The 20900-nt window shown below is 36.2% G+C and overlaps 1 protein-coding gene across 1 annotated transcript in view; it reads right to left on the bottom strand.

The window, feature by feature from the left end:
• Positions 1–20900, bottom strand: part of LOC128180960 (huntingtin-like) — a 35627-nt gene that overhangs the window by 12664 nt on the left and 2063 nt on the right. The window contains exons 6-41 of the mRNA XM_052849174.1: positions 20438–20576; positions 19943–20084; positions 19418–19599; positions 18852–19035; positions 18004–18690; positions 17504–17659; positions 16978–17177; positions 16753–16854; positions 16478–16575; positions 15937–16195; positions 15373–15533; positions 14005–14031; positions 13089–13231; positions 12786–12918; positions 12107–12300; positions 11550–11674; positions 10980–11165; positions 10495–10715; positions 9985–10060; positions 9463–9680; positions 8492–8640; positions 7845–7981; positions 7491–7607; positions 6580–6702; positions 6143–6348; positions 5694–5836; positions 5156–5384; positions 4634–4733; positions 4153–4256; positions 3888–3963; positions 3588–3764; positions 3338–3414; positions 2613–2745; positions 2004–2123; positions 1181–1600; positions 610–787 (exon numbers count right to left, since the gene is read on the bottom strand). Of these exons, the coding sequence (XP_052705134.1) occupies positions 610–787; positions 1181–1600; positions 2004–2123; positions 2613–2745; positions 3338–3414; positions 3588–3764; positions 3888–3963; positions 4153–4256; positions 4634–4733; positions 5156–5384; positions 5694–5836; positions 6143–6348; positions 6580–6702; positions 7491–7607; positions 7845–7981; positions 8492–8640; positions 9463–9680; positions 9985–10060; positions 10495–10715; positions 10980–11165; positions 11550–11674; positions 12107–12300; positions 12786–12918; positions 13089–13231; positions 14005–14031; positions 15373–15533; positions 15937–16195; positions 16478–16575; positions 16753–16854; positions 16978–17177; positions 17504–17659; positions 18004–18690; positions 18852–19035; positions 19418–19599; positions 19943–20084; positions 20438–20576 (6122 nt within the window). The remainder of the gene's footprint in view (positions 1–609; positions 788–1180; positions 1601–2003; positions 2124–2612; positions 2746–3337; positions 3415–3587; positions 3765–3887; positions 3964–4152; positions 4257–4633; positions 4734–5155; positions 5385–5693; positions 5837–6142; positions 6349–6579; positions 6703–7490; positions 7608–7844; positions 7982–8491; positions 8641–9462; positions 9681–9984; positions 10061–10494; positions 10716–10979; positions 11166–11549; positions 11675–12106; positions 12301–12785; positions 12919–13088; positions 13232–14004; positions 14032–15372; positions 15534–15936; positions 16196–16477; positions 16576–16752; positions 16855–16977; positions 17178–17503; positions 17660–18003; positions 18691–18851; positions 19036–19417; positions 19600–19942; positions 20085–20437; positions 20577–20900) is intronic.

Raw genomic sequence — 20900 nt, 5'->3', positions numbered from 1 at the left:
TCGTACTTATGAGAGTAATGTTCATGACCTTCAGCTCAGTCCCTGACGGCTGTACATGTAGATATATTTGAGAGTTTTTGGTCACGTGGTGATAACAGTTCAGATCTTTCTATTCAGTCTTGAGTATTTTTTAAAACTACGTATAATGCCACGTTAGTAGCTAGATGTCTTTTTTGGTTGGGATAGAAAGAAAAAGAGAGGTGAAAAATTTTGAAATGGAGTTGTCTTTCTTTTTTCCCCAGTAAATTGAACTGAAACGAGCACATGGTGTACATCAATAATGATACCCAGATAAATAGGAATAAGTAAAGTGTATATCACATATGAAATAAAGGTAAATGTATAAACACAATCATAAATATAAGGAATCGTTAACAAAAAAACGATTTTCTGATTTGTATGTGTGCATGTTAAATGTGACAAAGTCACGGTGAAATTTTCCCCTCTTTTACCACAGATGATTTTAATTTTTACGGACATGTCCAATCCGTAAAAAATTCAAGTCACCCTATTTTATGACAAATTCTTAAAAAATCACAGCAGTAAAAATTACCCGTTATACGGTAGTCTGTATGTAAGTTAAGGCATAAAGCACAAACAAATACTTACATGATAGAAAGACTTGGTAGATAGAAGAAACTATGGATGCTACCCACGACACATGATCTTTTTGACCAATCACAGCGGAGAGTTGCTGATTCTGCAGGATGACTGCCATACACATCAGGCACGTGTTTAATTGTTCTGAGGTGGGCAGTATGTCATTGTGAAACATCCAACACAGCAGCTGCAGAAATCAATATTTAAACTTTGAGTACATTTAAAGCAAAAAGTTTACTGTTCCCTGTGGTCAAAGCATTAAAATTTCAAAATAAAACACCCCCCCCTTCTGTTAGACCCAATGTTGATTCTTTACATTCCAAAACATTCTCAAAGAACGTGTACAAAAGTTATATAAAAAAAAAACATGTACCCAGTATTCTGAACTCCCAAAAGTGGAAACAATTATCATTTATGAATCAGGCATCACAAGTGCATCATATTTACATGTAAATATAATGCTCCCATGGCAAAAATGTATAACTCAACAGGAACAGAACTACTGGTAAACAAATATTACAGTTTATTTTACCAGTAATTATTACCGGTATTTAAAACAGATGATTCACAGATGTCTTACCTCCATGCAAAGTACACTAAATTTACAAATATCACAGTGAGATTCCACAGGAATGTCTGGTTTCCATGGCAACCTCGCCAAAGACTGTAAATAACAGTTCAGTGTCTTTGTCAAGGAAAAAATCATGTCCCTCCACGAGGAGTCGGAGAAGACGTCATTCATCTTCTCCTGATATTGACTCTCCTTTACGTAGAGGGACGAGAAGCTCAGTATTTGGTGGGGCACGGGGAGGAGGTTGATGACGTAATTGATGTGTCGGGTCAAGGTCAGCTGGGCGGCCTGGAAGAGATTGTCGGTGACCGGCTCCTGGAGCACCTGGTTCCCCTCGCTGTCCAGCACGGTCACCGAGTCCGTACTCTTTATCAGGGTGTGTTTGATCCCCAGGATCAAGCATTCCGACAAAATGTCCAAACTGAACTCCTAGAAAAGTCAATGAGAGAGTGGAATAACTGGATTAAATCATCTATATTGCTAGTAACCATACCTGCCAAACTCAAAACATGTGATGGGTCACATCAACAAAATAATTCCAGTCACTGCTGCAACTGATCAATTGTCACAAAGTTTATCAGATAAGTCTTTAAAATGAGTTGGATAAACTACCAGTATATACACAGTATGTACTGTAATTTTCAGAGGCATAAAATCCATATAAAATCCATATCAAGTTTAAAATGAAAATATGTTCAATCACAAGAAAAAATTATTCTTAGTACATCGATCTCCATCAAATTATTTATAACAAAATTTTATTAAATTTTACACAAGTCCATTGTTTTGGGATCATGTTATTTCCTTATAACCCATGTCCATCTACACTTACCTTGGTCATGGTAACTGCCAGTATCTCGGCGTACTCCAGCTTGTGTAGCAGTAGGCTGCACTCCCGGGGACTGGAGTCAGGGTGAAAACACTGGTACTTCACTAGAGACAGGTACATGTCCTACACAGAAAGACAAACACACACACACATGTAAAAGTAAATACCGGTACTAAACTAAGATTTTTTGTTCAGTTGTAAATAATGGGCATCCCCAAGTAAAGCATCTCCACAAAAACAAGAAATGTTTCTCTGTGGTGAAAATCAAATTAACCTTTTCTGTTGTGTTCTATAATTAACTAATACATGAAATTTAAGTCGTACATGTACATGTATATACTTGAAAATATCTGATGTCTCAATGAATAACTCACAGATAACTATAGAATGAAATAGGGTTCGACTTATTGCACTGCTGAAGAGGTATGCAAAGTTAAAGGATGATGAGAGCTAAATTTATTTTTTTAATCTTGCCCACAAAGTTTTGTACACTAAAAACACACTTACATACACAGAGTTTTTGAAGCTACATGAATATCTCATTTGCAACAAATTGCATAAAGGTATGGCTCCATTTACACATACAGGTATATGTGGCAGGTATTCCCTTACCTTGTCCATCTGGTTGTGGACGCACTCTGTCTGGTGGAGCACAGGATGGCTGGCCCCTTTACACAGGGACAGGGAGGTCTCAGGGTTCAGTGTCCCCCTCAGCTTCTGTAGCAGGGACACCAACCGGGCATGTCTGCCAACATAAAAGAAACAGTCCTAATCTTTCCATAGACACATACATGTACATGTACAACCTAGCATATCTATCAAAACAAAAGAAGCATTCCTTATCTTTTCATAGACATACATGTACATGAACATGTCAGCTAACATAAACAAAACACTCCTTATCCTTCGATACACACACTTACATGTACACTGTTCATGTGTATAGTGTATATGTGTATGTAATTGTTCTTCTTCCTTCGATCAAACTATACTACTGTGTCCTAGGCTGTAAATAACACCTAATGCATGTGTAAATTGTTATTAGAACCATGTATTGCATACTGTCATCTACCAACTTTTATTAGCGATACTTTCATTTCATGTTTATTCAATGATAAACTTGTTAGCTGTGACAAGTTTGGTGTCCATACACACCTATATCTATGTTGATACAATTACAACGGACACTTAAATACTGTTTTCCAAGGAGACATGACAATAAAGGAAATTGCAAATTTCCACAAAATGTATAATTTTCTATAAAAAAGAGTTAAAATTAGTTCACAGTAAATATGCATATTTTTTTGTATTTCTTCTGTTTTGAGAATAAAACGTACCTCTTCAACAATGAGTGAGTTTCCATAAACTTCAGGAGTTTGTCTAAATCAACTACTGGCAACTGCTTTTTGGCATCCTGACAAGATTAATATAAAATTACAAAAAAAAGAAAACATGTAAAACAAATAGTGTGCTGTAACATACATGTACCGTGAATAAAATTATTTTAGTTTATTTTTTAAAAAAAGAGCTTGTAATTTTTACACTATCTACAGCAATAATAAACTGTTATCACACTAAACAACAAACCTCGAAGTTGTCGGCCAGTAACATCTCCACGCGATGACAGGCTATGGTATCACATAGGCGGGCCACAGACAGATGGTGGGTGTTCAAGAACTTGTCAATCAACAAGGTCAAAAGGGCACCTGTCTGGCTAAGGTGAATGGCCTCCACACACTTCATCGTCTTCTTGATCAGCGATGGCTGTCACAAAACATCAATCAGTTTAGAAAAGGTTTATGTCAAAACAAGCCATTAAGATGTTACAGCTATCAATATTTTTTCTTCAGAAAGAGGTTTCAAAAGATCAAAATACTTGTGGCATACCTTGGAGACATCTTGGCCTCTGGAATGAATAGCCTGAATGAACAGACAACTGGCAGCAGAGTTCCTGTGTATTGCACTGAAAACAAACATATAGAAACTGATTCCATATTTATGCACATACCATGTAATTTCATGTATATCTGTAATGAGAGTGGATTTAAGCATAAAAATAACTTGGTACATAATATCCACATTTTATGTGTGAAGATTCAAACATAAACAGATAAGGTTTGGATTCTGTGCTTCATTACATGTAATTGCTTACCTGATAAAGTCCTGGACAGGGGATTCCCGGGACAGCTGAATCAGGTCAGTCACATGGTTAATCACTAACCAGGTCATGTGTTCAGCGTCCAACATGTTCTCACACTGTAACACAACAACACCAGCTGCTCTTTGTTAAAACGTAACTGTAATCTTTTTATCATTATCAAACAGCTTTCAAGACCATTAATGGTAAAGATATGTGCTGAGCAGTATGCTGCATGCATTATTTGTTTAGAAAGAAATTTGTAAAAATTGATTTAAAAAAAAATCAATCTTCAAAACATTTCTGCTGAACACTTTATGCTTTTATCGACATGAAGTTGTTCATTGTAATTAATTTTTATCTGTTGCAAATACAGATAACTTTTTACTAAAAATCAATTGAAGTACACGTTATATCTGTTAAAGCTACAAGTCTATTTGCAAGGACATAAGTAATGAAGTCTTGTGCACATGTACATATCTAACATATTACTGACCACAAAATCACAGAAGAGGATGATTCCACCTCTGCGTAGGATTTCCTGGTTACAGCAATGAGTCTCTGCCACAGGGTGGGCCTCATGACTGGTGGACTGACTGAAAACAGAGAGCAAAGGCTGACAGAGGATACAGGCATGCATGAGTGAGGAGGACAGCCAACTCTCAAGAGAACTCCTGATTATTCATCTCCCCTTGGAGGAGAGATATTGGTTATATTTTTTTACTATGATAAGAAGGGCACATTTTTCTTACAGATTCTACATACTTGTACCAAGTTTGGTTAAAATTTGACATTTTGTTTCACAGAAACAAAATCAAATTTTGATAATTAAAGTGAAGGAGTACAATGGATCATTCTCTTTTTTAAATAATTCAATTTCATATACATATACATAACATGGACCAATTGGATAGTGAACGACAGTATGTACACCCTAATTTAAATGAGATACTTTTAAGAATATTTAAATTCCTGTTACTTGTCATGTATATACATGTATACCAATGAATCCCCGTACCTTGTGCCCGGTTTGAGGTGTCTATTGGGGGTCTGCATCACATCACTCCACAGACTTTGGTCTTCGTAATTCAGGAGGATCAGGATGTTGCACCACTGTAAGGTCAAGGTCGGCATTGTCATGGAGAGCAACAGGAAGTGACGATTGAGCTCTCTGAGGCTGTAGAAACCCTCTTTTTCTTCCTCTCGAGCAATTTGCAGGGCACAATTTGCCACTTTTCTAAACATACCTGTATTGAACAAAAAATATGCATGGTGCCATCACTTGAACAAGTTTTTTGAAGAATAAAGTGCTATTTTTTTTTTTTATTACACAGCAGGTCTATATTCATACAAAACTGTTCAAGATAGTAAAACGTTGAACTTCCTATACAAAAAGATAAATTTTATTCAAACCATTATTAATAAGCTAAAGCCAACATGAACTTGACTAAATACTGTGGTGTATGATTCTTCAATGTGTATAACCTTATTAAAGGTAGTACACTGCATCTTCCTATCTGTATAACAGTAATACTACAATCTATAGTCCCTCCTACCTGACTGGAACATGTGTGTGATGTACAGCAGGAGTTGGGACAGTTGTTGAGACAGGAAGTGAGCGTGGTCATGTGACCCAAGATACGACCACTCATGTTCTATGATCATCTCCAGACATTTCCCTATCACTTGTACCAGAAATCTACAAAAATCAAGTAAAACATTCGAAAATTGTTTAGCTTAAATTTCTACATTCATGTAACATCCAACAATAAGCTGCAAAGCATATTTTTTCAAGAGAAGATTTAAATGGAGAAAAATCACAACTAGTCTGAAACAGTGTGACAGGGTTATGGTCGAATTCAGGTTAACAGAAAAGTAGTATTAATTCCCTTTTATCTTAAAATGTATTACATGTACTTACTTATGAGACTTTTCAAATTATGTTTATAACAAATCAATTTCTCCTTAAAACTTCGCTGTAAGTATGTTTTACTGTGTAACTTACCTGGCCAGAATTTGCTCTGGTGTCAAATCCAGAACAATTTGCTTCTGTTCATCGGACATTTTGGAGACAGGAGTTTTGAAGAGAGCCAGTCGGATTCTGAGCTCAGTCAGGCGTGACAGGATCACCTCCTCCTTGGACTGAGCCATTAACACTCGAATCACAGACAACACCAGGCACATCCATCGCTGAAGGTTCTCAAGGCTTCCCTAAATACAAAGCAATTATGTCAGTATATCCTTAAACAAAGCGTAATTCAGTGAGAACATCCCTAAACACAAAGCAATACTAAGGGTTTAAAATACAACTGCCACATACAAAGTGTTACTACATGTTCATGCAGTTTTCTTTTCCTTTTTTGAAGAAGATAAACCGTGAGACATGTTTTAATAGGTAAATGTTTTAAGTTTTTTTCAAACATTTAAGTGACTGCGACTCACTATGCCTGTTGGAGCTTGTAACAATGTTTTCAGCAGGATATCCACTGGTCTGAATACAATGGGAGCCAGGCATTCAAACAGTCGATGTAGGACGTCTAGTGAGTCTGAGTTGTCCAAGTTTACCTTTGTAAGCAAAAATAATAAATGAAATCATTAATCTACGTGTGAAAATGAAATGAAAGTAATCAACAGAATAGTTTTAAGTCTTTTACTATTCAGTTTGTGTTCACAAGCTGGTTTATAAAATTTTACAGTTAAAATACAAACTAGGTTGGTTCGAGTGTGTGATGTGTGAGGCAGCAAAGCACCAGATTAATGTCTGAATATCTGGCATACATGAAGTGCAAGAAGTACTTGATTACTGGGGAGAGCTGATATATCTAACATATTTACTGACATACACTAGTACCTGATTACTGGGGAGAGCTGATATATCTGACATATTTACTGACAGACAAGTACCTGATTACTGGTGAAGGCTGATATATCTGACATATTTACTAACATACAAGTACTTGATTACTGGTCAGTGCTTGAATATCTGACATACATATTCTGAAAATGTCAGAATATGAACAAATGCATGTCAGATATTCCAGCAGTGTATGGCATATTGACATACAGAAAGTACCTAATTAATATTAAGGGCCGATATATCTGACATACATTATTACTGGTGAGGGTTGGTATACCTGACATACCTTATTATTGGTGAGGGCGGGTTAACCTGACATACCTGATTACTGGGGAGGGCGGGTATACCTGACATACCTATTTACTGGTGAGGGTGGGTATACCTGACATACCTGATTACTGGTAAGGGTGGGTATACCTGACATAGCTGATTACTTGGGAGGGCGGGTTTACCTGACATACCTGATTACTGGTGAGGGTGGGTATACCTGACATACCTGATTACTGATGAGCGCGGGTAGGAGAGTGTCTGTGATCTGTCTGGACAGCCTCTTCCAGCGTTCCTCACTCTCCTTCTTGCTCTGCTGCAGAACCACCACCAACAAGTCCAATGTCTGCAAAAACATTAAACATATTTAATCGGGGTTAATGTATTCAAACAGTGAATGCTTCACCAATAGCAATATTTCAAAACTTGTAAAATAAATAATTACACAGCTAGATTATAAAGGCAACAATTAATAATTCCACATCATGTTTTACAATATTCCTTTTGTTTAGTCTCTTAATTACCAGTACAATGTATATAGGAAAGAGGCAGAGCAGAACAACTACAGTTAATGAAGTTTTACCTGGTAGTACTGGATAAGTCGGAGCAGCATGGACACCAGCACCTCCCTCTGAGTCTCAAGGTCTCGACTGATGTCGGGTTTGTTGCCCCCGCGCAACAAAAACAGGTCAAACACCACTGGCCTCAAGGCAGGAATGGCTGTCAACACAAAATAGTGTTCTTGTGAATACTGTACTTGAATAGCATTCCTTTTGGTTAAACATTTATTTGTAAGATGGTTTTGCACATGTATGAGTAAAATTTACAAAACGGGAGACATGTCTAAAGAATATACATGTAATTTTAAGTCTGTTACCAGGCCAGAATTTTAAAAATATAGTTAAGCAATCAGATTAATTATTTCATTTCTATTGCCAGATTTTAAAAGGAGAATATTTTAAGAATTGAGTTAAAAATTGAGTTAATTCCCTTCTAAATCTGGTTGTCGTAATTTGGCAATGCTTAAAAAACTTAATAATTTTTTGCTGGAAAAAATGTAATTCCTTAGTTTGTTAATGCAAATGTTTTTGAATTGGGATAAGGAGGGGGGTCATTGATGGGCAAGGGTTGGGTGTAATTGGTTTATTTGTTAGTGCAAAATTTGTTGAATTTGGATGAGTAGGGGGTGATTGAGGGGCAAGGGTTGGGTGTAGAACAGATGAACAGTACCGTGAGACACCGGTTGTAGTCCACTGGCCATGATCCCGTCACACAGCTGTATTATCTTGGGCATCCCTATGATTGATTTACTGTGAGTCTTCTCATAGGAGAGCATCACCAGGAAACTAAAGATGTTTGGAATTAGAGTTTCTGAATTCCTGTCAAAAATACAAGGTTATCCAATTACTGGCCTGTTTTTAAATGGTTGATAAGAAGTCATAAAAATACAGATGTTGTGGGTTTTTTTAATTGGTTGTTTTTATCAATGAATCATTTTTAACAGCTAAAACGCAAGAACATGTATTTTTAATACCATATGTTTGTCATGATTAGCTGCAGGTCTGTAGCTCCCGGTCTGAGAAAAATTCAGATGGACGACCTGGGAGCTACAGTGCCTCCCATAGTAAAAATCTGCAATTTACGGCGCACAAAAAATGCGCTAGCTTTGGACTGATTAATCTCATTTATGAACATATTCTGTACAAATATTTGATCCCCAAAAAATCCTCGGACATTTTACTACAGATATCGTCACTTCACTTGCCTCTGATAGTCTTTTAAACACCATGACCAGCCCTGTAAATTGAAGTGGTGCAGTTTGTTTACATTTAAAAATGGCGACTCTCGATCTCGACGTGAATTAATATATACTTTATTTTTCGAGGACGGTTATCATGTTTAAGAGAAAGTGTGAGGCAAGTAAAGTGACGATATCAGTAGTAAGTTGCCTGAGGAATTTAATGATACTAATTGTTTTTACAGAGTTTGTGTGAAAATAAGGTTAATATGTCCATGTCCATGTAATATTGCGCCGTATATTGCAGTTTTTTACTATGGAAGGCACTGTAGCTCTCAGGTCGTCCATCCGAATTTTTTCCAGACCGGGAGCTACAGACCTGCAGCTATGTCATGGTAAGATTCCAACACTAAAAAATCTTTTGTAAACAATGGAATAATCTACAATATTATTTAAAACTAACCTGATTTGCCCTTCCTCTATAAACTCCAGCTGCTTGATGATAAACCCTATGAACACTTGATCCGAGTCCAGGAGACAGTAGTTGACCCTTAGCTGGATCAGCTGACTCAGAAGGTCAAGGACTTGCTGCTGAAGGTCAAGGCCACTAGATACTGTGTACTGCTTCAGGGCTTTGATGACCAGAGGCTCAAACAGTCGAATGTAAGAAGCAATGGTGGACTGTTGAAAGAACATATCAAAATCTTTCGATGAGATTCAAACTCTTTAGAGACTATGATGAAATGGTCTGTATTACAGCATGATACGATTGTACTACAGAGATAAGTGATTTTCAATAATTTATCAAAGGACCTGTCTCCCTAAGTGAACTTAAACAAACACAGTGATCTATATTTACTCTTTTTCTTAAAACCAAGTCAGATAAAATGAAAATTTGGTGAATTATTTAAAATTTCTTTCATAATCTCTCTGCCTTATTAATGGCTACAACTTCAAAGATAAATAATTTGAAGTTTTGACCTACTTTTTCGGTTTTACTGTTTGGTCTTAGGACTGCTGGTAGTTTCCTCTCTATACATTTCCGTAAAGTGCTCAAAGCTCTATATTAAAGTAAATCAGAAGTTATTGGGCTTTCGTCTTGGTAAATTTGGCAAATTGCATATAAATTCATGTAAACATGAAAATCCCCCTTTTACTTCTATTGCTTGTTTAACATTATACAATTTCAAAAATTTGATACAGGTTCCTGTAAAAACGGACATTTCTCTGTGCTGTTAACAAGCAATTCCAGTGTGGAAACAATACAAGTAGGTAATATTTCAACAATAAATAATACATGAATACATTTGTACATGTAGATATTTTTCTCTGTAAAAAAAGATCAGTAAAACTAGTCAGTTCCTAGGTGAATATTCCTTTTTATACTTTCTACTTGCTTATTTAGCTTAAATTACCAATGAAAGAAAATTTCCATGTTTTAAGTTGTTTTCATTTTTACATAAACCCATTCCCAAAATATCCCCAATATCCTCACCCTGAGGATTCCTCCTGCTCTGTGTGGGAGGAGGCTTTGAAGGTAGCCCCGGCGAGGGACTGTGTGAACTGTGTGTAGGGCTGGGTAAAACAGAAGTAGTACTGCCCGGGCTTGTTGTTGCCTGTCAGGCGGGCTGCTTTCCCCGGCTTTCCAGACAAGTTCTGTAAATGCTGAGGCTCCCACTGACAGATCAAGTTTGTTCCAAATAGGGCTTTGAGTAGCTGAAACAGGGGAAAGGAACTAGCATTGAAATCACTGTTTTAAAAATTATTCCATCTACTTTTAACACTCGATTATACATGTACAAACTCAAAACTTTCATAAATCAAATTAAAATTACACTTATTTAAAATTTAATGTACCAGATTATAAAATTAAACATTGACAATTTTTATGTCTTAAATTAACAAACATATAAACTGCCCTTTTTCAAATTGATTTTTTCTCATAATATATGATGAAGAAAAAGATAAATTGCAAGCCACCTGCTGAACACATCTGATGGATTCGGTGGGCTCCAAGACAATGGTAGTCTTTAGGTACTGGAGGATCTCATCAGCATACTTCCCTATGTCCTCCAGGGTGGTGATTTCCAGTATCTGTGACAGCGTGACCAGTGAAGTGTGGAGAAGACTACAGAACTTGTCTGTCACAGTCAGATCCAGGGACACCTGTCAGGCAAATACACCAATCAGATACTGACATTTCCTACTGTTCTTTACAAGTAAATACGCAAAATTTGAATTTATGATTTAGTTTAATTACATGCAATTGTCATAGATGTCACATTGTTATGGCCCCAAAAAATCACAAGATGTGATGTATCAACTGAAAATTGTATCTCAAAATCATTAAGTGAAATATAAGATATAAGCAATGTGGAAAAAGAATGTGTAATTTGAATATAATATAGTATCAATTTGTCATATTTATCCTGATGGGGAATGGATTTTTTTCTGTACCATATGTTTTCAATTGAAAAGTATCTGTATTAAATCGACCCAACACACTACACGACTCTTAAGCTTCCTCTTCACGAGCAAACTTCAACCTGCCTTGTAGTTAGAGTAAGCTCCCTTTAACACATCATACAGCTTCATATAATGAGGAAGACTGTGGAACACCCCCAAAGAGTCTTTTTTGGTCTTCTCCTTCTCTTTCTCTTGTTCTTTCTCTTTCTCTGTTCAATAACAAAATCATTATCAAAATAAAAGGCTATTTACAACTTTCAAAAAAGGATTATATTTTCATGTACAGAAAAAGAGATGAAAATGTAAAGAAGAGTGAAGCGTCTTTTTTACCTCACAAAGAATTAATGGCATGAATATAATATTCAAACAGATGATTTCATTTCAGGAAAAAAGATTTACAGTAAAACATGCTTATAACAAAGTCCCAGACAGGGGCAATTTTACTTCATTGTAAGCGTAATTCGTTATATCCATCAAGTTTACAACATGTAATAAAGTCATGGGGAATGAAATTCACTTTGCTGTAAGCGTCAATTCATCAAAAGCGTGTTCGTTATAAGTGTGTTTTACTGTACTATATATGTGATACAAAGTCTTCAATCATCATGTAATTTTTTTTATTTTGTGAGTAGCTTACTGACCTTTCTGCTGTTTTGAGGGAGTTTTGCCATCAGGAGTGCCTCCTTTGGCCGGAGAATCATTGGGACTGTCCACTTTGTTTTTCCTTTTAATAGGACTGAGGGAGGGAGCATTAGGTAGGGAGGGCAGGGAGGGTTTGACAGGGGTGGGGCCTGGCACCTGTTCATCTATCACATGGACACAGCAATTCAGGACCCTGGAAAAAGTATCACAAATGTAAAAGTCCAATACATTCGTCAAACAATATTTCACATGTATATGATATGTATAATGTCCTATTCATTATATAACTTTTGTTGATGCTATAAGCATTAAAATTCAAGTCTCCAGCGGTTTTATCAATATTTGCTGAATGCCAACTTTTGTGGTAATCAGTATTGAACAGATCCACCTAACCAAACATCAAATGAAGTAATAAACATAAAAATAATTGTACTGATTTAACTCTTTTTCACAATTTTACATAACCCTATAATTGTGGGTTTCACAAGATCAACAAAAATACCTGGTACAATGTATTTATACTGCATCTAGTGTACTGGTACATGTATATATAGATGGGCAAAATTCTTCAATATTAATTTAGCTGAAAGATTATTGTATTATCTTAAAATCAATGTTTTTTAAAACTCTAGTATGTATATATACACCAATTTGAGCATAGTTTGAATATTAACTAACCTGGCGATGTGGTAAAACAGCTGGTCCAGGAGTGGGACCAGGAGTCGGTCAGAGACCGCCGCCCACTTGATCCCATCACCCTCACTTCCAGAGCTTGAGTCATCAACAGGCTGCATACACCTGTATACAGCACCTGAAAGCAAAGCATTAAAACTTTAAACTTCTTAAAGCTAAAATGAGAACCATGTAACATACATTTAAATCAAATAATTGAAATGTGGTCATCTTTGCTTTATCTCCTCTTTTTTTCTTACCATTTGTGCTGAGAGAGAGAGAGATGTAAAAATATTTTACAGTATATACCTGCCACTAAATTGCCAGCAAACTGCAGGGTGTCACTATGGGCGGCCAGATCCAGACTGACATTGCTGGAGGTTAAAAGGGGAAGGATGATGGTGAGGGGTCCCCCTCCCGACCCCGACGACATCTCGTCTATGCTGAATGTGCTGTAAAAAAAGACCACATGTACCCAATGTTAGAAGCTCAATAGCAGGAGCTGTTTTATAAAATTTGTAATGCTATTGTAGTGTTTTTTAGTATTATAAAATCATCACTGAAAAGTGATAACATAGACAGGTACATAAATTAGTTTTTTATAAAGGTATTTCTATGTGTATTTAAAGTGTATATTCATGTAGGAATAAGAGATCCTTTAGAGATACATTTTTGTATATTTTTATATACATGTATAAGTATTGGGAAACTGCCAAACAAATATAAATAATTTGTTTTTAAATTTTAATCTTAATTAATCAAGATGTAACATTGACAATCTAATAATGATTAAGCCCTGTATGAGGCAACAAAAGCTGTAATAAGAGAAATTAAAATCTGATCAGAATGAACACCACAAAAACAGAGAATTTTTTTTTTGTTTAACTCATGCAGAACAAAAAAACTTCAGCCAAACAAACAGGAACATGCACAGGTACCCAAAGATAATCTGGCAAAAACCCAACTAATCTTTTCTACATGTACAGTATATATACACCAGTTCATTCTTGATTATTTTTCTTTTCAAACAAGACAAATAAAACATTCCTTATTCGTTAGATTATTTAAACAGATATAAAACAAACAGAGACGGTAAATTATTCTTTTCAGAGTTTAATTGTAGAACATTCCGTATTCAGTATGCAAATCATGTAGAGCAGGTCTGAGTAAAGGGAGATAATGCTGTAAGGACAAACAAACAAAGCAGTTGCTGCCCCTTTCTTACCCTGACCAGACATAACCCATCATGGTTCTGTTAAAAGACAAGGCAATTTTTTTTCATCAGTTACAAAAAATGGCTGATACAGTAAAACACGGTTATAGCAAACATGTTTTATAATGAATTGACCCTTACAGCGAAGGGATTTTCATTCCCCTTAACTATATTACATGTTGTAAACTAGACGGATATAACAAATTACACTTGTCTTATAATGAAGTAAAATCAACTGTCCCTGGTTCACTGGTACGAGTTGTAACATAAATTCATCTCAGAGGGATTCGAGCCAGCAATCTTTTGCATTCACTGGAACCCCTCAGACCATTAAACCACACACTTAACTGTCATGGAGCTACACTGCATGTATACCAATAACAGTATTAATTACTGTAAACCAATTCTTATTCATGTGCCAGAAATTTTTGCAAGTTTCATGAGAGCCTTGTTGTCTCAACCTTTTCTTGCTGCAAATTAGTCTTTATTGTATGGGTTTTACAACAACTTGGATATAGATAAGGCTTCACGGCCAAAAATTGTTTGCCGAGAACTAGTTTATATCTGGTTACTCATGAAATGAAGTCGCAAGTAAAAGTTGGTTTACAGTACGGAAACCTTGTTACTGTGTTGTATACGATATATATTTTCTATCCAAATAAGTAATGTACTCTATATAATTAAATAGTTCATTCAATTTCAATACATTTTATAAAAATACATAGAGATGTCCAGTATAAAATAGTTATATGATTGAATGCACCTTAAAAGTAGAACTCTCAATTAATGACTTGAGAATAGAAGATCAAAAGGGACTTAATACGTGTAAATCACATATAGAGGCATCAAGTTATCAATGAAATTTTCACTTTCAAAAGATTATCTTGATTCATGTACAATGGACGTTAAATAAAGCAAACAGGTATTCATAAAAGTCTTTGGTCACCATATCTGAATGCATCATGTATGTATGACTATATGTCAGATTTAATAAATGGTTCATCATGCATAACATTTCTAAGAAAACTATATTTGCTTTAATCACACCTGTAGTCAAAATCTACTCTCCTGCAATTGTGATTAGAAACAGAAATTAACATTTTTAAATTGTCCAATGAGAAGCAAACAGAAAGAAATGATTCACATTGTTATAAAAATATGTTTTAATTTCATTTGTGGCATTAATATTCTTGCACATAACGGAAATAAATAAAACCAATTAAAAACATTTTTTCTCCACATTTAAATTGTACAACACCTTACACTAACAAATGAGTAAGAGGGGCGAGGGTAATAACCAAAATACACAGTCACAGTAATTTCAAAACAATTATTTACCAGTAAATACATGTATGTCATAAATACAACACTTCGTCTTACCTTGAGTTACTGTGGGATCGACTAGGTGGTCTTTTCATGATGCCTTTGCTGCTGGAGTCTTTGGGGAGGAAGGAGGTGGAGGGACCGCACCCCCAGGAGTGGGCGTAGAGGGTGGAGGGGAAGGTTTCGGACAGGAGATACAGGGCATGGCAACACCCATACTGAAAGCAAATTATACACGATAAATCACTTCAGTCATCATGATATCACTGGCATCTTTGATAAAAAATAAGGATATATCCTAAATATCATTTCCTTTGGTTAAAACACTTTGCATACATGTATATTTACTCAGCAATATGTAAAGAAAAAAACTGTGTTTTGCAATGTCAATTTTTTTTAAAATTTGCTTCTGTATATAGTGAATGAAGACTGCGTTTCATTATTCTTTGGGCTGATATTTCATGGGTAAGGGGTACCCACAAAATCTCCGAAATTCAGTCCCCACATAAAACTATGAATATACAATAAATAGTTTTGATCATATTGATTATGGACGCTTGCTGATCTCCTCTGAAATATTTTTGGACAAAATGAAAATTAATCTGCAAAATTCACCCTTACCGTTAAGTGCTTGGACTGAGACATATTCAGCTGATGTAATGCAGACACGACTACTCTGGACAGGTTACTTTCAATGTGGGAAGAGACCAACCCATTACTGATACTGTAAGGCTTTGTTAACCCCAGAACTAGGGGAGGTGGATCCAAAACAAAGTCCGAGACCATGGGGCAGAGCATCTTCTCAGTGTGAAGGCGTGCTTCTGTTATAATGGGGTCATGTTGAGGGTGATCACAAGAGAAAAACAATTTTGGCACAATTCTGGAAGGAAAAGATTAATATCCAGATTTTCAGAAGGAAAAAGATTCATTAACAGATTTTCAGAGCACATATACTGGTATAAGACTTATTCTTGTTAAATACCATTTCCCGCCAGTGCATATATTGCTACATAACTACATCATATATAATTTTATGTGTTTGATATAGTGATTTAACAATACCCTGGTAAGAAATGGTACTTGGTGAGAACTGGTCTTAAAAAAGTACTGTCAGAATAAATGTACATGGATGCTGTATATTCTACATATGCTGGTATCTTACTTGACTAGAGCCTCCGAGGCACAGTGTCTTACTCTGGTATCATCACTTCCCAACATCTCAATCACAAACGTCAGAATTCTATCCTGTATGTGTAGTTTCTGAAAACAGATGTTATTGCTATGTCAGAATTTTTAAAAAACATTTTTCAAAAACTTGTCAGAGACTGGTGTTAAATGTAATTGTATTTTAGACTGTAGAGAAAGTAAATATTCAATCAACTCCTAGTGTACTGGTTTAAAATTGAACTTCAATTGTGATTACATGTGATACATTACCCCCAAAAAGTGATTAGTGCCTCTCTGTACATCTGTACAACAGGTCTCCAGGTGGTTCAGAACATTAAAATTCAGAGAACTGAATATCTCCAAAAGTTCTACCTACAAGAACAGTCGACAAATTCAAAAGACAACAATACACAATGCAACATCATGGCCGAGCCCTCGAAAGCATCCATAACTTCAATATCAACTTGTACACTTTGGCAGGTACTGATGCTTTACCTTGACAAGCCAGTAAGGGTTGTTCTGAATGCTTAGTAATTTGATGACTGCTTCAAGCCCTACTGGGCTGTGGGTCCCCATCAGGAGGGGTGACAGACATTTCCTGACCCCAAGGAGAGCCAGACGGACAGCCACCGAGGACTCATCCTCCATTATGTGCAGAATTATCTCTACCAGATGGTCAATAGTTACCGATGACTCTGTTAGTACATACATATTTCAGAGTAAGAAATGTAAATCAAGTGAAATTATTCAGATTTTTAAATCTCACTGTTAATTTCCTGACAATTGTAAACTACATGTATATAAAATCATTAGTTATTCATTACTTAAGTCTGGTGCTTAACTTTTTTATATTCTCAAAGAATTTTGAACTCGCATGAAATAAGGAATTCACAGAATGCAGGAACTAGCATTCGGTAACAAAATTTACATCTCCATGAACTTAATTTTCCTTCTATTTCACACTTACTTTTTTTCCCTATCTTTCAGCATATTAATTAAAAAAAATAAAAGAGACATTTACCTGGAGCAAACTCCTCAACCCACTTGGTGAAGTCGCCTCTCCCCTGGGACAGAGAGGACTTGATCAGGTTACCACAGATAAGTGTGGCGGCCCCCTTTAGTTGGGGATCTATGTGACTGGCGTACAGTAAAACGTCTTTAATCAACTGGTCATTATCTGCAAAAGAAGGATAATGAGATTATTGCGAATAAAGGAATGTCTGATCAGCAAGTTTTCATTGCCAAACTTAACAGAAGTGTGTTGGTTTTTTTTAAATTAAGGATTCTTGTCTACTTCAATCAAATATGGTAATAGGATGAATAGTTTCTCATCAAAATTTTCTACATCAGCTCATTTGATAGGATACAATGAAGACTCAATAAGCTTATCCAAACATACAAAATCATCCAATCTTTTATAAAATGTTTCTAAACTGAAATAAAGAACAGCATGACAACTGGAGGGGGGGGGGGATGGGGGGGGGGGATAACCACAAAAAAGTTATAAATTCTACAAATTACCTTCATTCACTTCTTTAAATACATTCATGAATAATATATGTGGTCGGATCATCATAGTGTAGCTGACACATCCAAGAGCGAGAGACTTGATGCTGACACGAACCACGCGATCAGGAATCAGTTTGTCTTTGGTTCCTCCCAGTAAAAATCTTCGACATAGGACTCGTATACAGAACTCTAGAGGCATGTCCTCAAACAAGCTCCCCAGATTCTTGGTCACATCCACCGGGTCTGAATTTGGCGCCTGACTCTTCCCTTCGCTCTCAGGTGAAACATCCTCATCAAGTTCTGGATTTCCATTCATGTCCTGACCTCCCCTTTTCATTGTTTTTTGGGGCGAGGACAGTTTGTTCAGACTTTGCTGGCTGCCATTAGCACTAGAGACTTGCGACATATTTGATCTTTCTGACACGTCTTCATTTAAGTCCCCAATTTCGATCCCTGAGTACCTTGTGTCCAGGGTAGTCACCACAATGCCAGCATCGCACGTGTCCACATCCAATCCTGCAACGTTATCCACTGCATCGGAACTCTCGTTATCTTTGTTCGCCATCTGAGCTTGGTAGCTGGCTACAATGTCGTCCACATTTCCTTCTGTGGCCTCTGAGGGATCAACAATGGAATCAATTTCATCTCCGACATTTCCATCCTCAGGAAATTTGGACATGGAGGGAACTTCTGATAATCCTAGCCAAATAAATAACATACGTTAGTACAAGTACATGTATAATGTACTTTTTAATTGTAATTTTACAAGATAGAAGAGCTAGATACTAGCTATCACTAATAAAGCACCAATGAGAAGCACGGAGCATTGTGTGACATTACTTATGGTTCAACCCTTGTACCTTCCCCAGGCTGCAGATCCTGGTCTGACTTGAAGATGTGGGACCGGGGAATGCTTTTGGGTGTGGTCAGTAGAGAGACCAGCAGTGGGGAGGGGTGTCTCAGGAGTTGCTGGAAGGTCTCCAGGGCACCTGTCACCACATTGTGGTCCATGTGTCCCATCAAATGCAGCAATAACTGGAACACCTACAACAAGAATTTCAAAATTTGAATTCATATTTGTATATATACATGTATGTACAAGAACTGACACATGATTTTTTTTCACTGATAACTTTTTACAACGTGTGCAATTCAATTTGCTGACAAAAAGTGAATCTGATTATTTGACTTTGCGAAAAATGTAAAAGCACAATAAATAAGATCAATTCTAATAGATATTTTCACATCCCTTGCTCAAAAAAATACAACTGTTTACATTAGCATAGTTTTACAGACGCGTTAATTACTCAGGGGGAGAAATAATAAGGTGCTGTGACTATATTTCAGCAGGTTTTAAAGATAACGTAAGAAAATCATCCAAATAAATCAACTACAGAAATATGCTGTGGGATGAATGTACATGTACCTTAATGATTTGTTCTTTGCTAACAGTCTGTTCTTTCTCCTTGGTCATCACACCAAAGCTGCCTTTGAGGCCCTGTTTGTCGTGGGCGGACTCACTGAGATGGGGGATGAGTGATCTCAGGCACAGCAGGACCCCAATCAGACAGTGGAGACTGGTCTCCTCCTCTACCGGGATCACCATGTCTAAATCAACATACGAGATGTTACACAGAATACTCTACCACTTGTACCGGGTACATGGAAGGACAAGTCATTTGATATAACACAGAAATTTACATCACATGCTCAGACAAGTCACTTCAGAGAGCGCTCATTTCAAGATCAATGCTACAAATCACTTGTGATTTAATAGCAGAAGATTAATGCTAACAGCATGGATTTTATAAAAAAAAAGAAAACATAACCGACAAAGAAAAGGGGAAATAACTGTAGAAACAGCCTCTCTTGGTTCATTTCAGTCTAGTTATATCTAACTTTGATGCCATTGATCAAAAAAAAATTTAAATGCCCCAATACAATTACTCACCAAGGAGTGACCCCAGTAGATAGTTGTAGAAGGAGGCAGAACTTCTGCTGTGTTCACAGATCAGAACGAGGCAGCTGGCAGCGGTCCTTCTGGTCACGGCAGACGTAGACCTCAAGTTCGGTAGGAAAGATTTAATGAGAGCCTGAAGATAAAAAATCACATAAAAAAATCTCAAGGTTCACAAACAATCTGAAAGTTTAAATCATCATTTGTTATTCAAATACATGTGAAACTGCACTCGACGTGTTTTCCTTTCTATTTTTAAATCATAAGATATATTGCTTCATGAAAATGCATGTAAGAAGCCATGTTTTAAAAATTATAAAGGCTTTAAGCAATGTCGGATTACGTAGATCTTCATGTACAAGTACAGCACATCAGAATAGCACACTCCATAATTAAAAATTAGTATCGACAAAGAGTATAAACATGCTTATTTGACTAATGAACTGAATACGTTTTTAAAATTTTAGTGATACTTATTGCAAATTATACCTTAATCTCAGATTCATTCGCAAATCCTATTAAAGGAGGACAAATCTTTTGCATGGATTGAGCTAAAATATCCTGAATGGCTTCATCTTCTCTCTTGCTTATTCTCGCAACGCAAGGCAGTAGATTAACTATGTATGGCCTGATATAACGAAATAACATACATGACAGGTAAATAAACACATTTCCGATATATCAATACTTAAATTAATAAAATCATCACTTTCAAAAATGATGAAGTTCTTAAAAAGTACAATCCAGTGTTTGGATTTCTTCTTAAATTTTAAAAAATGTGACACACAATCAACATTATGGGATTTCAAATGATTTCCCATACTGCGGAATTATTACAGTTCTTTATAAAAGCTCAATTTTTCAGGACATCTTAGATACCCCTTACCTACGATTTAAAATTCCCAACAAATTTTGAAACACATTATTTATTCATCAATTATACCAGCAAATC

Source organism: Crassostrea angulata, chromosome 4 (genome assembly GCF_025612915.1).
Source record: "Crassostrea angulata isolate pt1a10 chromosome 4, ASM2561291v2, whole genome shotgun sequence".
NCBI classification, from domain to species: domain Eukaryota; kingdom Metazoa; phylum Mollusca; class Bivalvia; order Ostreida; family Ostreidae; genus Magallana; species Magallana angulata.
The sequence above is the reverse complement of the archived record's forward strand: the minus strand, read 5'-3'. Positions and strand labels throughout refer to the sequence as shown.